Source organism: Giraffa tippelskirchi, chromosome 3, assembly GCF_054371585.1.
Source record: "Giraffa tippelskirchi isolate mGirTip1 chromosome 3, T2T-mGirTip1v1.2.pri, whole genome shotgun sequence".
NCBI classification, from domain to species: domain Eukaryota; kingdom Metazoa; phylum Chordata; class Mammalia; order Artiodactyla; family Giraffidae; genus Giraffa; species Giraffa tippelskirchi.
In genome coordinates, this window is record NC_137277.1 from 185583810 (window position 1) to 185600031 (window position 16222).

The 16222-nt window shown below is 45.1% G+C and overlaps 1 protein-coding gene across 1 annotated transcript; it reads right to left on the minus strand.

Annotated features, from left to right (window-relative positions):
• Window positions 1-2121: 2121 nt before the first annotated feature.
• Window positions 2122-9233, minus strand: PITHD1 (PITH domain containing 1). Its single transcript, XM_081574475.1, has 6 exons — window positions 8956-9233; window positions 8269-8312; window positions 7807-7884; window positions 4578-4682; window positions 3821-3929; window positions 2122-3057 (listed from the first exon to the last, which is right to left on the minus strand). Exons 1-6 carry the CDS (start codon window positions 9151-9153, stop codon window positions 2956-2958), a joined length of 636 nt encoding a protein of 211 aa, XP_081430601.1. The 5' UTR covers window positions 9154-9233; the 3' UTR covers window positions 2122-2955.
• Between the last annotated feature and the right edge of the window lie 6989 nt (window positions 9234-16222).

Sequence of the window (16222 nt, forward strand, 5' to 3'; positions counted from 1 at the left end):
GCCGGAACTTCCGTTCGAGTCCCGGGAACCCAGCCATCGCGCTGCCGGAAGTAGCCTGGCCAGCGCTACGGAACCCGGAAGTGGGCGTCAGGGTTTCTTCGGATGAAGGCTGCCATGTCGGGTACGGTGGGGCGACTGTCGGTGATTAGACCACGGAGTTTCCTCAGGGTCTAGACGACGCACCCGTGATTCCCACTTGCTACCACCACCCATGCGTCGGTCTCCTGAAGGAAACCTTCCTGAGGGAGAGGCATTCTTCCTGAGGCTAGAGGCATTCTCAAGCGTCGCTTCCCACCTTCCCATCAGTTATAGTCTTGGAGTACCCACCACTGGGTCTATTGCAGGATCATGGAGTCATACACTCCAGCTGACAAGACCCTGTGAGACTTGTCTGGTCTTCTGGTCTTTTAGAGATAAGGAAACAGGCTCAGGGGAGGGAAGTAAACAGCAATCTCAGGATTACTCTAATGCTGCGTCTGCACCTGCTTCCTGAGCTATAAAACGGCGGTAATAACCACCCTACTTGCTTCACAGCTTTGCTGTTAAGGCTCAAATGAGGTCGTGTGGAAATGCTTTATACAGTGTAAAATCACAGTGTGAGGACTTAACGACTCTAAAAAGGACCCTGGGAAAAAAAAGAACACTGGCATCAGCAGTGTCCGGGACAACTGGTCAGGAATCGGAAGTGTTATCTTAGCACTGCCCTCGGCAAGCTATGCTGTGCAGACAGTGCACAAAATACCACTGTCGGTGAGCTGCAGCTGTTAACAAAAAGGGTTTCAGTTGGTGACCACTGAGGTCACTCTTTGCTCCTTGTGGCACAGGGCCCACATAAAGGCTAGAAGGGGAGGCAAGCTGAGTTGAAGGACCACGTTCCTGAGAAAGCCTGTGGACATCCGCAGGAAATGAGTCAGCCTTCAGCAGTTCAGGACTCACTTGCCCAGTGTAACCTATGCTGGTTCTTCTTTGAACTGAAAGAAAACAGTATCTGGAAGGTCAGCAAAGCACTTTTTCCCAGGTTAAGAGGGGCTTTGGTCTTAAGCGCTCAGCAGGTCAGAGATGGCCATGAACAGGAAAACTTTGGGTCCAGAGGTCCACAGCAGACCAAGGACCCAGGACTGGTAGGGGAATGAGTGGATGAAGACAACACAGCTGCCCCTTCTCCCAGACTCCTGGTTGGGTCTGCTTGTGGAAAAATAAACAATTCCTCCTGCACCCCAATCACTTGAGACACTGGGGCAATTAGAGCAAACTCTTCAAAGGGAAGCTCAAATTCAGAGGCCTTGCCCCAGAGGTTACCTATGACTAGTGCTTCAATCAGTGGGATTAATGAAGGGCTAGTCTGCTCTAACATTTCTAACTTTATTTTCCCCCTACTCCAAATTAAACACAGTCATTCGTTTTTATCTCCAAATGACCCAAGTGACATAAAGAGCCTGTGGTAGAGTGAGTACTACCCTTAGTGCATCAAGAATGTCTGCATTCTGGTTGATTTCAGACTGCACATTTAGAAATTCTGAGGCTTGACAGGCTTGGTGGTGGCAGGCTTTCCCCAGGACGGTCTGGAGAAACAGGCTAACAACTGTGTGGGCCGATTCAGAGGAATTCTCTCAAGAGGATCAAATTCAACACTAATTCCCATTATCAAGTGTTTCTATTTTCTGCAAGAGAGAAAATACTATCTCGAATCTCTTTTAAGATACTTAAGTTCAACTGCTGTACTGCCTTTCAAAACTTAAGTCCAAAGTCTTGAGTCCACCTTCAGACTGTATCTGTTGTTCACTTAATTTCCTCACCATCATTTCTTCTGATGAGCTCAAGAATCTGTTCTCCCTTATTTTTGTAAACATCACCCCATAAGTTACTTCCTTACGTGAGAAATGAAATGTAAGAGTTTCAACCTCAGCTTCTTTACAAAATGTGGGTTAGTGGGTGTAAGAGTGTTTTAGCCTACTATACAGAATGGGGCCTGACCTTTCCAGGAGACACTAATCTAGTGTTGATACAATTGTGGCATTTATGATCTACCTAGTCCAAAATAACAACAGATGTCAAAATTTCATACAGTTCTCAATAAAGGTTTCATAATTACTACCAAGAACATAAAAGAATATACAAACATTAAGTCTGGCAAGGATTTATTAGGAAGCTTATTAGTCTCACAGTGAATAAAAAGCCATTAACAGACGAACTGAGATCTCCAAATTCTGCCATTGGGCTTACGACACTAGTTAGAAGCTGATAGACATTGAGGATGTCCCAAAGAGAAGCATATCAAAGTCCCAATCTTACCCCGACCAGGATACCCACAAACACAGAAACAATGCTCTCCTCAGACTGCTTACCTGGGCAGCAGGAAAAAAAGACCCTCTCAAGCTATTAAGCAACATCAGGAGATTCCTGCTCTTCAAGCTATAACATGGGACACTGGTGTATAACAGACAACTCCAAGCTGGGCAACTTGACAAGAATGCTGAAGGATGACAGGGAGAAGGAGCAGGCGGGGACAAGTATTTCTAGCTGGAGACCCTCCTGATGGTTAACACAAACACAATGCTGAGGCTTCAGAAAGTTTACTGCAGCCCAGGAATAGTTTCCATTTTAAAAAACAAGTCACACAATAATCCTGCCACAAAGCAACAAGACACTTGGGATTCCATGGCCACATAAACTGGGAAGGCAGGCATTATCCACAGCTGCCAGGTACTGACCAGCCCAAGACCCAATTTCTGTAGGGCCCTAGAGAACCACGATTGTCCCTTGGCACCCATACAACCCTTCCTGGGGATGTGGTGTCTTCCATAGGCCAGGTTTCTGCAGCAAGCCCAAAAGACAAAGCTTGGCAGAGGCTGTGGCAGCCAACTCTCTTTGGAGCCCCATCTCTCTCTGTCCTTCCCAACAGGATGTCATAGTTCTTCACCAACACAACACCTCTGTGGGAGTCTTGGCCAGCCCTTAGGAAATAAAGTGTGTCTGTGGGGTAACCTGATGGACCTTATGGTCAGCTGGGTTGGCTGATGCTTCATAATTGCAGATGGTCACCTCATGTCTGCGAAGCTGCAAGAAAATTAAGAGGCTGGGTCAGCTGGCCACTTCCCAGACCACACACTGGAGTAGTCCTTCCTCAGGTTCATTTCTAGACATCATCCTCTAATTTCTTCCCCATTCTGATGCATTTTATCCTGAGAAGCCTGCACTGTGTGCTCAGCTGCATCTGACTCTTTGCGACCTTATGGACTATAGCCCACCAGGCTCCTCTGTCCATGGGATTTCCCAGGCAAGAATACTGGAGTGGGTTGCCATTTCCTCCTCCAGGGGATCTTCCCTACTCAAGGATTGAACTCACATCTCCTGAAGCTCCTATATTGGCAGGTGGATTCTTTACCACTGAGCCACCTGGGAAGCCTGTGAGAAGCCTGGATAAGATCAAATCAATGATTCACCCTGTAACTTAGAAGATTCATTTCTCCACTATAATGGAGGCACCATAAGAAGAAGAACTTGTCTATCTTGTTTATCACCCTATCTCTGGTGCCTGTAACAAGAAAAGTTATTAACAATGCTAAATCAAGGAAAGAATTTTAAGGTGAAAAACTAAATTGATATCAACTGTATTATTTCAACCCCCTTAAAATTCCTATAGCCTATCAAATGAGATAGTTTACAATGATGAAACCATGAAATATTACAGAGACTCAAAGTAATCAATGTCTCATTTGCTCTTTTTCCTTTCCTTCAAGCTCCTACTAACACAGCCTATAGCTACAAACACATACGTGCACATCATGGAAGGGCAATAACATTTCCAACCCCATCTTACCTCAGTCCACTCTCCTCTCAGGCCAATATAAAAGACCTTTGTGGTATCGGCTCCAAAGTTTTTTGAAATATGAATTGAGAGATGATAGACATTTGAAAAACGAGAAATTCTAGAGGATGAAGGAGTAGAGAGAAAAGACAACAATTAGAAGTCAGTGAGCCTGCTCACCACCATGTTAAAAATGTCAATTCAAGCTCCATCTTCTGGTAAAACCTAGGCAAATGTCAGAGAATAATCTTGGGGTCTTACGTCTCATTCTTCTCCTCTGGACAAGCAATTAATACAGTGAACATTTACTGAAATCGGCCAGATCTTGTCCAAGGCAACAGGAATGAAAAATAATCAATACTGCCCTCACTGTGCGGCTACACAGGGATTTGAAAGTAAGCTCAAAAAAAGAGAGAAATCAGTGAAGAGATATGTGGTCACATGTAACCTGGCTGCTTTAAGCCCACTATACAAAGAGCAATTCTGAAAACATCATCCTAAGACCACGCTAGGAGCTCATTCAGATCTGTCTATTGATTCCATGTTAACAAGTCTGTGGCTTGCACTGAAACTCCGCCAAAATTTGACCAAGCCTAGGATCAGGACTCTCCATTGTCTTAACTTGTTTCTGATGCTAAGACAGCAGGAGACCAGCCAAAACCAAATTGCAAGCCCAGTAAGCGCGACTGCACAGATGCTCACTGCAAACAAGGGAGTGCCTGCTATTCTAAGGAGAAGCCAGAGAGTGGAAGAGAGGCCCAGTGCTTACTTTGTAGCATACTCTAATTCCCCTGTAAGATCCCGGTTCAGACTAAAGGTCTGATCTGGCTCCCTGTCTGTATCATCAAAGGACATCTGTGGAATGTTCTTGTACCTGAGAAAGGAAAAGGGAGAAAAATCAAGAAATGTGCATTATCACATTTTTCAGGTTCTCAAAACTTCCTACTGACTCCCCTCGGTTCTATCAAAAGGAGATAAAATTTTGGAAATGACATTTTACTGGCATTTATACACAAATATCTTTAACCCAGCAAGAAAAGAGCTGAGAACTGCAACACAAGCCAATAACATCTTTGAGTGGGTTAAGATCACATGAGAAGCAAAACACAAAGGAACAGCTCAAACTGGTCACAGGCAGCAAATGCATGGAGAAAATAAGCAACTCAGCACATTCGGACCAAGCTGAGGACGTTAAATAAAACAGCTTACTCATGGGGAAAAAAATACTTTGGCAGAAACATATTAAACACAGTTAAGAGATAAGATCAGGTAACCCAACATTCAATCTTTTCCCTCTGTCCAAAATTATCCTATATACCGAGTCACCTTACAATTCGTAAAAAAATTCAACCAGGGGATTTCCATTCTGAAAAGGGTATAAAAGGCCATCAACTCACAATGGGCTTTGGAAAGTCAAGTAAAACTGCCAACGAGGAAAAAAAATTTTTTTCAAAGACATATCTAAGAAAGAACAGTCTCCTCTATAACTCACGAATTCTAAAAGACTGAGCCATACACCCCAGTCTCTCGTGTTTTATTAACACACCCACATGGGATGGGTCTAGATATCAGCTACAGCAAAATGCACGTAATGTAAGAAAGCAAATGTTTGCTTCAAAGTGTTTCTAAGAATGATACACAGCATAGTACTACTACCAACAGTAAGCATTTATGAGCAGCATTATGGGAGGCAGTGCTCTGAGCCAGACTTCCTAAGTTTAAAGCCTGAGTCGCTGACCAGCTGTGTAATTTTGGGCAAGTGATTTAACCTCTCTCTTAGTTCCTCACCTGTAAAACGGGAATAGTGATAGTACATATCCCATACAGCTCATGTGGATGTTAAACTGAACCAATTCTGAGACACACTTGTTAAAAATTTTTACTACTGAAAATTTCAAACATACACACAAAAATAAAGAGAAAAATATAATAAATCTCCATATACTTATTACTAAGTTTCAATAACCATTATGCCAATTTTGCCTATCACCCCCATTTTGTTTGTGCTTGATCCTTTTTTGGGGGGAAAGGGTAAACTGTAAAATGATTATTTTTCGGTGGGGCTTTTTTGTTATTGTTGTTTTCTCCAACTTATTTATTTTTGGCTTCACTAAGTGGCATGTGGGATCTTAGTTCCCTGACCAGGGATCAAACCCATGCCCCATGCAGTGGAAGCACTGATTCTTAACCACTGGACCACCAAGAAAATCCCTATGCTTGATATTTTAAAGCAATCCCAAACATATCATTTCATTCATAAATATTTTTGTATATATCTTTATAGAGTAAGGACTTCTTAAAAAACCTATGATACTATTTTACAATTAACAGTTTAACAATGAGCAATAATTCTTTAATTATCATCTAACAACTAATCTGTGTTCAAATTTCACTGATTTAAGTCTCAATTTAACTTTTCTAGATGTGTCAACAACATGTCATAGTTGAACAGATGCTATGTATTTCTTTATCACTGGTTCACAAAATAATGGTGCATTTTATAATCAATGATATCTTAGATTTAATAAAGTACAAAGTGCTTAGAATGGAGGGCTATGTAAGTATTTGCACCTGGGGTGCAAAGCTGGGGACATACTAGGGAACTCCCTGGTGGCCCAGTGGTTAGCATTCTGCGCTTCCACTGCAGAAGGCCTGTGTTCAATCCCTAGTCTGGGAACTAAGATCCCACAAGCTGTGCGATGGACCCCCCAAAATACTCCCCACACACACACCAGAAACAAAACTGGGCACATACTACCTTCCAGATTTCTTCTAAGCTCTTTATGTGTTACAGCTCATTTCTCTCCACAATCTTAAGAGGTTCAGACTATTATTACCATTTTACATATGAAAAAAATCGAGATATAGAAAAGTATACTGCCCAAAGTCACGCAGCTAGCAAGTGGTACAGCCAGAATCTGAACTCCAGTTTATTCCAGAGCCCACTCTTAACCAGAATGCAGCACGGATGTCTAGTCTTGTCCAGCCAATCCATCTCCCAAGTAAATGAGTCTCAAAAAGCATCAACTCAAACCTACTTCATTTCCTTAAAATCATTAAATATGTGGGTTTGCTTTCCAATTCATGTTTCTAACATTCAAAAATAAGGTCCATTTCTTAAATCTTTTAAATTGATCGGTTTTTCAGAAGAACTTTTTATGTAAAGTTCTTCTGATTTCTGTTTCTCCAGCACAAGTGGTGTCCCCCTTCTTCTAGAAAGGCTGCACTGAAATAAAGCAGCTTGTCAGAAAGGGAGTACTAGCTCTGGTATCAACCGATTCAGTGTTATAAGAGGTACACGTGTGTGTATACCTCATTTGCTCAGTCCTGTCCGACTCTTCGCGACGCCACGGACTGTATCCCAAGATACAGTCCATGGAATGTTTCAGACAAGAATACTGGAGTGGGTTGCCATTTCCTACTCTAGGGGCATCCTCCCAACCCAGGGATTAAACCAATGAGTCTGCTGCAATGGCAGGCAGATTCTTTACCACTATGCCATGTGGGAAGCTGCTACAAAAGATATTGAACTTTGCTGACTAAACGCCATGCAAACTCAGATGGAGTTAGTCCATCTCAACAAAACACACAGAAAGATTGTAATTGTCTGAAACGGTAAGGGAAAACATTGAAGCTAACCCCAAGAGTAGAGTCCTTAAAGATAATTTGAGATCTGCAACTGGGTTATTAAGAAAATTGCAAAGTCATCAACAGTTGCCATTTAGAGGATGCTCTCTGAATGAATGGTGCCGCAACAAGTACTTTGGAGAGAGACAAGCTGCTGGGCCAAAAGATACCTAATCTAAAAGTGTCGTTAATTCAGGAAGAGATAAGTGTATTCTGATGCAGAACAAATATATGACTTTTTTTTTTAAGAGGAGGAGGGGATATTTAACCCAGTAAAAAGAAAAAATTTTACCAATCTGGAATAAAGTGCTATCAGAGAGCAGAGAAAAAGGGACAGGAGCTTCTTGAGGGCCAAGACCCTTGCCACTTACAGTCTCATCTCAGAGGGGTGTGAGTCATCATCTTCTCCCATTATAATGATGCCTTTTAGCTTGACATTGCCTGTAAATCTGCCAGAATGCAAAAAAAGAGGGTTGTCAACCTGGGTTTGAGTCTCTGCTGAGCTGCGTGACCCTGGGCAAGACCCTTCCCCTTTCTGGGCTTCAGTTTACTCACCTGTCAGACTTGTACTAAATAATTTCTAAGATCCTGTCTGCCTCTGGCATTCTGCGGTTCTAAGAACTTTACCTTGACCTCTCAGTTATGCTTTAACAAATGCGTCTTTTTTTGCACCAGGAAGAGTTTTGATCCTTTCCTACTCACACATCCACCTCAGTAATTTAGCCCATTTCTAGAAACAGATGTGTGCTCTCGATATAACCACTGAATGAATCCTGATAAGGCAACTGGGTTCAGCCTGTTTAGCCTGAGGCAAGCACCAAGGAGATACTTACGGAATATTAAACAGAAGCTCTTCATCTGCATCACTTTCAACAAACTGGAGGGGAGAGGGAGGAGAAAGCAACAAATATTTGCTGAGCGTCCACAATTTCAGGCATCTTCCACCCTGTTTTACAACCGGCGTGCAATGCCAGCACATACTAAATGTATTCTCCAGCACATACTAAATTCCAGGGCCGACTAGCCTCCTGAAATTGTGTGCAAAGATCTGTACCTCTGCGGTCCACAGCTTTCAAATGGCTCTGCAACACCACAATGGTAAATGCTCTAGATAGGATCACGTGCTTCATCTCCCAAAGACTGGTCTTTGGTCTTCATCAGGTGGTTAAGTTGATCAAGCGGCCACTGGGACCAGTGGTCAAACGGTAGGGAACACGCCCTCGTGGACATGCTCCCTCACTAACCCCTTCCTAAGCCCTGGAACTGAACGCTGGCCGTGTAAAAGCAAAGCGCCCCTTCCCGTCACTGGGCCTCAGTTCCCCGACCTGCAAGATGGGGAGAGTCAATCCTGTTCGCCTCTCAAAGGGCTGGAAGGAGACGGGCACGGGAAAGCGCCTGGCAATCGGGCCGCGGTTATTTTTAACTTCAGGAACTAGGCTGACAGAGCAGACAGGTGGCCTGAGGCCCCGCGCAGGTCCCTGCCTCGCCTCGGCCGCCCGCCCAGGCCCCCAAAGGCCCACCTTGGAGCGGTCCGTCCGCTCCTCCCACGGCTTGAAGACGCCGCGGCCGCTGCCTTCCCGGCTCTCGTTGAGGCACTGCAGCCGCTCCAAGTCGATGCGCAGGTACAGGCCGTAGGCCAGGCCGCGCTGCTCGGGCGGCTCCTCCCGTTCGGCGGCGCAGCGGCAGCCGCCCCCGCCGTGGCTGTGGCCGTGCGACATGGCGACGCCACCGCCCGCGAGTCCCCTCGGCCCTGCCGCCGCCGCCGCGGCCGCTCCCCGCGACTCGCTCTTTTCGCTCTGGCCGCCAAGCGCGCCGCTGCCGCCGCGTCGTAAAAGGCGCCCCCTTGCGGCGCATGCGCATGGGAAGAAGAGGGCGGGGCTCGAAGAGGGTGGACTTTCGCTTAAAGCGCTTCCCAAGCCTGGGAAATGCACGTTGACTCTCAGTCCTGAAGATGGATGCTATTGCTCTCCCAGCTTCACAGATGTGGAAACTTGAAGAAAAAAAAAAAAAAAGCAGAGAGATTACGCTGGTGTTCCTAGTAAATAGTGAGGCCGGGTTTCGAATCCTCCTCCTCCTTAGGCTACAATCTGTTCCCTTTTCGTTTTACCCACCAGCGGTTTTTGGAGGAGCTGGTGATGGCAGTGATAAGGCCCTGAAGAGTAGGGAACACAACGTTATCACTGCCTCACATTTGCAGGCTTAGGCGCTTAGAGCTCACGAACCTACCTGATCCCTTTCCTCACAGTGGGCTTCGCGTTGGAGACCACAGGCTTTATGGACCGCTGAATCTGAAACAAGTCCCGGGTCTGTTATTGACCGTGTTACAGCCTGAGTAAGTCACGTTCCCCATCCTGAGACTTCGTTCCTCCTCTGTAAAGTGGCGATAGTAATACCTGTTTCATATGATCACAGTGAGCATTAAATGAAATACTGCGCTTCAAGAACTCAGCGCAGTTGCTGACACACGGTAAGAAGTCAGTAGTCAGTCAAATTTTGGTTCAAATCCAAGCTCTACCACTTACCAGCTGTGGGGCCTGGGGCAATTAATTTAACCTCTCTGAGTCTCACTTTACCCCCTGTGAAGTGACAGGATTGGACTAGATGAACTGTAAGTCCCCTCCTCATATGACATTTCAGAGCAGTTTTTTCAAATTGCTAGTTGTGACTCATTAATGTCTTAAAATCCATTTAGGAGGATTGTGACCGGCATTTAAAAAACTGCATAGAATAGAATTAAAAACTCAGAATATATTATACATTTTAGTCTCAGTTTATGGAACTTTTGTTTCAGCTTCAGATTTGTTTACTCAGGTGCGAGTTAAAATGTTTTTCATCTTGTGGGTTTGTTACTGAACCCAGGTCCAGCTGATTGCTGCTCAGAAGTCATTATATAGGTTGGTGGAAAGGAAAGTTTCCTTTATTTTGGATGCCTGAAATGGAAGGCCAGAGGGGTTTTGCAAATGCCTATCCAAAGGCCAACTCCCCTGCTCCCCTGACAGTCAAGGGGCAAGAGATTTTCTAGACTGAGGGAGGGGGCTACATGCAGAAACAGCACAGTCAGCTCTGACAGTCATCTTCAAATTGGTCATTGGTGGTCCAACCAGGGTCATCTGGATTGTTTTAGGTACAGTTAATCTTCAGTTCCAAGGTCAGTTTGTTGGCATTTCTTGAGGCCAGTTCTTGGAATTATGGCCACTTACGTCATGGCATTGTGTAGTCAATTTCTTCCACCTGGTGGAGGTTTCAGTATCTATAAGACAGCTCAGAGGTTATGGCTCAGAATATTATCTATAGCCCTTGAGAAGGAATTGAAAGGTCCTTGAATATGCTTCATGACTCAGTTCAGTTTAGTCACTCAGTCATGCCCAAATCTTTGTGACCCCATGAAGCATGCCAGGCCTCCCTGTCCATCACCAACTCCCGGAGTTTACCCAAACTCATGTCCATTGAGTCGGTGATGCCATCCGACCATCTCATCCTCTGTCGTCCCCTTCTCCTTCTGCCTTCAATCTTTCCCAGAATCAGGATCTTTTCAAATGAGTCAGCTCTTCGCATCAGGTGGCCAAAGTATTGGAGCTTCAGTTTCAGCATCAGTCCTTCCAATGAACACCCAGGAATGATCTCCTTTAGGATGGACCGGTTGGATCTCCTTGCGGTCCAAGGGACTCTCAAGAGTCTTCTCCAACACCACAGTTCAAAAGCATCAATTCTTCGGTGCTCAGCTTTCTTCACCGTCCAACTCTCACATCCATACATGACTGCCTGAAAAACCATAGCCTTGACTAGACGGGCCTCTGTTGGCCTCATGGCTGCATTATTATTATTTGTTCTCCTTGGACTGTTCTTTGTTTCTGTGTTTTCTCACTTCTCTGGTTAAACTTATTCTTTGGCTAAAGTTTTTTCCACAGACAAACGTCAGGCTGAGGACATGGCAGGAGGGCAAGGACTGTAGTCCTGCTCTGTTTCGGGTTGAAATCAAGAGTGGAAAGCACTGTTTAGAGCTGGAGTAATTCTGGTTTTGGGGTAAAATGCATTTTTATTCCTTGGTGGAGAAGGGGAAAGATAGGATGCAGGGAGAGTTAAGGGATACTGTGAATATCCCCTGCCCTTCACTTCTGGCTCGGAAGTATCCAGATGAGACTGAGGGCAGCCACAAAATATCCATCTCCTCAAGTTCCATTCAGACATATTTTGATGTCCTAGTTCAATTCTTTGTGAAGGCAAGCTTGGTTCTGCTTCAGATAGCTCAATGTCATGACCTGTTGCTGCTTTTACATTACAGTTTCAGGGATGGGGCCCAGCATGTGCTAAACACTTAGCAAATACTTGTTTAATTGAATGATACACTCAGTAGTCCTTCTTTGGAAAGACTGTGTCCCAACTGCAGAACTAACCCAGGCCTTACCCTGCCCTTCTACACATTTTTGTCTTCTTTCCTGTCATTTGCACCGTTGTCATCCTTTACTGATTTATCCTGCACCCTGTGCCATGCTAAGCACATTATGTAGTTTGTATGCGTGTGTGTCAAGTTGCTTCACTTATGTCCAACACTTTGTGACCACATGGACTGTAGCCCACCAGGCTCCTCTGTCCATGGGGATTCTCCAGGCAAGAATACTGGAGTGGGTTGCCGTGCCCTCCTCCAGGGGATCTTCCCAATCTAGAGATCGAATCCAGGTCTCTTCCATCTCCTACCTTAGCTGCTGCTGCTGTTCAGTCACTCAGTCATGTCCGACTCCATGAACTGCAGCATGACAGGCTTCCCTGTCCTCCACCATCTCCCTGAGTTTGTTCAAACTCATGTCCATTGAGTCGGTGATGCCATCCAACTATCTCATCCTCTGTTGTCCACTTCTCCTGCCTTCAATCTTTCCCAGCATCAAGGTCTTTTCCAAGGAATCAGCTCTTCGAATCAGGTGGCCAAAGTATTGGAGCTTCAGCTTCAGCATCAGTCCTTCCAGTGAATATTGGGTTCTTTTACCACTAGCGCCCCCTGAGAAGCCCACGTAGTTCATGTGAAATGAAAGTCGGTCTGTCGTGTCCGACTCTTTGTGACCCCATGGACTCTACAGTCCATGAGATTCTCCAGGCCAGAATACTGGAGTAGGTAGCCTTTCCGTTCTCCAGGGGATCTTCCCAACCCAGGGATCGAACCCAGGTCTCCCACATTGCAAGTGGATTCTTTACCAGCTGAGTGACCAGGGTAGTTCATGTGGTTCATCTTAATTATTTGTCACATGATCTTTAAGAGATAGGGAGTGTTGCCCAGTATTTTCTCCAGTTTGAAGGTGAGGAAAATTGAGGCTGAAAGAGGTGAATTAATTTGCCCAAGATCAGATAAGTTTGAGAAGAAACTAGACTTTGAGCCTCCTTTGTTTTCCTGAAACAAAAAGGTATACATAAAGCAAACATGTTATATCAATTAGCTTATACTGTGTAACAAATCACCCCAAAACCTAAAAGCTTTAAGCAGCAACACTGACTATCTCTCATGGTTCTGCAGGTCACCAGGGTAGTTGTTTCCTGGGCAAGCTGGCTGGGCTGTTTGGAACGGCCTCACTCGTGTCTCGTTGATATGAGCTGTTAGCGGAGGTGATGGCCAGGGGTCTCCGGAAGGCTACCTGAGCTCACTCATGTTGCTACAGTTACTGAATTCCAGGAGCACAGGAGGGAAGAGCCAATTACACAAGCATTCGATAACCTCCAGCTTCTATCATTTTTTTGTTAATGTTGCATCAGCCAAAACAAGTTTTATTGGCCAAATCCAAATTCAGGAGTTGAGATACAGATTTTACCTTTTAATTGGAAGAACTGCAAAATACTGTGGCTCCCTGCTCCCCTGCCCCCAGTGTACCCCTTTCACCTTTTGTTATGTAACAAATCACTGCCAAATTTAATCCTAAGGAGACAATTAACCTTCATCTCACAATTTCTGCAAGTCAGGAACTTGGGAGTGCTTTGCTTGGTGTGGGGAGGGGGGTCTGTCTCTTCTCTTAGGAAACTCAAGTCTTCTGAGGGCTTGATGGGGACTGGAGGATACATTTCCAAGATGGCACACTTGCACGGCTGGCCAGTTGGTGCAGGCTGTTGGCACAAGACCTCAGTTCCTCCTATGGACCACTCCACAGGACTGCTTGAGTGTCCTCTTGACATGGTGGCTGACTTTCACCACAGCAAGTGATCCCAGAGAGGGCAAAATAGAAAATACAATGTTTTTTATGTCCTAACCTTAGAAATCACATATTTTCAATTCTCCAATATGCCATGGTTCCGTAGGGCAGCCATATTTCGTGTGAGAAGAAGCAACATCAGGGTGTGAATACCAAGAGGTAGAACCTGTTAGAGGCCCTCTTGTAGCTGACTGCCACGCTACTGTCCATAGGAAGTGACCCCTGAAAATGTCTTTAAACTTCTCTTATATTTAAGTTATAATTTGGATGAGGATGGAATCTCAAGATTTTGAAGCTATTATTCTGTTTTCTCCTAACTTGGAGAAATACAGTGTCATTCTGGTTCTTTGTGTGGATTCCCCTCATTTCCTTCCTGGATGCTTTTAAGATCTTCTCTTGGTTCCTAGTATTCTAAAATGTGATGCTGTGGCTCTTTCGTCATTCACTGTGCTGGATACCTGATGCATCTTTTCAATTTAGAAATGCTACAATAGAATGTGAGCGTGCAGATCAGGACGCCTGCACATCTGTGCACAAGCCTCCTTGCAGTGAAACATATTTAGAGGTATGAGAAGAGGGGTGGGGCTAGGGCCTTGCCTTTTCCCATTCTACAACCTTCTAGTGCAGAGCTCCAAAGGCTCAGAAATCTGAATGTGGCCCCCAGGCCATCATTAAGGTATTTATTTGTCAAGATGGCACAATAGGCTGTATTTTTGGTTTGTTTGGCTGTTTGGGGCCAGGCCATGTAGTCTGCAGGATCGTAGTTCCCTCACCAGGGATCAGACCCAGGCCTGCATCAGTAAAAGCTTGGAGCCTTAACAAATGGACTGCCAGGGAATTCCCTAGGCTGTATTTTATTTAACAGCTCATTAGTTCCATTTATAACTTATTTGGGGGAAGTCATACAGTATTTATTAATTTGACAAACTACAGGAAAATCTGCGGTCATCTATCAAAATTATACCTTACGAAGAATTTGAAAGGTATTTTAAAAAGATATGTTCACAGTCTGTCTGAATCAGATACAAAGCAGCATCTGTAGAAGCAAAAGCAATGAACACATGAGGGCAAATGATCGCATTGAAATCTGCAGCCAGCACCTACTTTGAAGCCGTTCTGCCGCAAAGCTTCCTTATTTGTACTCTTGCCCCAGTCCTACAAATATTGGGTATGGCCTGCTGGGCAAGTCGCTTACCTTCTTTAATCTCGTATATAAAATGGGAATAATAAGACTGCCTACTTTATAGTGTTTTATTATGAGGGCTTTATAAAATGATGTATGAGAAAGGTTCGAAACAACATCTGCTGGATAGGAAAAGGTTAAATAGTGTTGATTACTTATTGCTAACCAGACTTTCAGGCTTCCCAGGTGCCCAGTGGTAAAGAATCTGCTTGCCAAAGCAAAAGGCAATTCAGAGCTAGGCTGCCCCTGCAACAGCTGCTGCTGCTGCTAAATTGCTTCAGTCGTGTCCAACTCTGTGGGACCCCATAGACGGCAGCCCACCAGGCTCCTCTTTCCCTGGGATTCTCCAGGCAAGAACGCTGGAGTGGGTTGCCATTTCCTTCTCCAATGCATGAAAGTGAAAAGTGAAAGTGAAGTCGCTCAGTCGTGTCCGACTCTTAGCGACCCCATGGACTGCAGCCTACCAGGCACCTCCCTCCATGGGATTTCCCAGGCAAGAGTACTGGAGTGGGTTGCCATTGCCTTCTGCGCCTGCAACAGCTGGTTTCCTCCAAATCCACCCCGCTTAGCAATTGCAATTTCCCATTGAACCAGGCGGGGGCGCTGAGCTGAAAGTCTGGTTGTGTGTGTGTATATGTGCGTGTGTGTATGTGTACGTGTGCGTGCTCAGTTCCTAAGTTGTGTCCGACTCTTTCTGACCCCATGGACTGTCCTCTGCCAGCCTCCTCTGTCCATGGAATTTTCCAGGAAAGGATACCGGAGTGGGTTGCCATTTCCTCCTCCAGAAGATCTTCCTGACCCAGAGAAGGTCTCCTGCATTGGCAAGCGGATTCTTTTACCACTGGGCCACGTGGGCAGTCCTTCCATGTTGGGTACTTCCCCTAATTCATCATCAATGTCCTGGCTGACATGCCTTGCCTTGAGCTCTTTTTAATGTGCCAGGCCCTATTCTAAGCACTTGACATGTTTTTATCTCATTAAATCATTATACAATAGCTCTATAAAGTTGGTGTATTTTCCTCATTTTTGGAGGAAAATACTGAGACACAGAGAGCTTACCGGACCTGCTAAAGCTCAGAAGTGTGGGATCCAAAGTTGGGTGGGCTTGTGGATTACCCGAGAGTCCAGGCTACTATGATTGCCTTTGGAGTTAGCAAATGTTTCCGCTGCTCTGCATCAAGGTGTATGGATGGATTGCACTTCCCTGTACCCTTGAGTTCTGGTGCAGCCAGTGAACTATGATGGAAATGATGGATGTATCCTCTGGACACAGCTTAGGGTCCAGTGCAGTATTCCTCACTTACTTTGAAAGGCCTCCCTAAGAGACACTGAGTAACAAACTTTTTAAATATTTACTTATTTTCCTGCCTCAGATCTTAGTTTCAGCACATAGGCCCTTCATTGTGTCATGCAAGATCTTTCGTTGTAGTACGT

Excerpts from the sequence above, each read along its gene's own strand:
- PITHD1 (XM_081574475.1), bottom strand. The coding sequence starts at position 9,153 with ATGTCGCACGGCCACAGCCACGGCGGGGGCGGCTGCCGCTGCGCCGCC. Across the intron at positions 7,885-8,268 it reads GAGCTTCTGTTTAATATTCC|ATTTACAGGCAATGTCAAGC; the intron begins GTAAGTATCTCC and ends GCATTCTGGCAG. Across the intron at positions 3,058-3,820 it reads TGAGAGGAGAGTGGACTGAG|CTTCGCAGACATGAGGTGAC; the intron begins GTAAGATGGGGT and ends ATTTTCTTGCAG.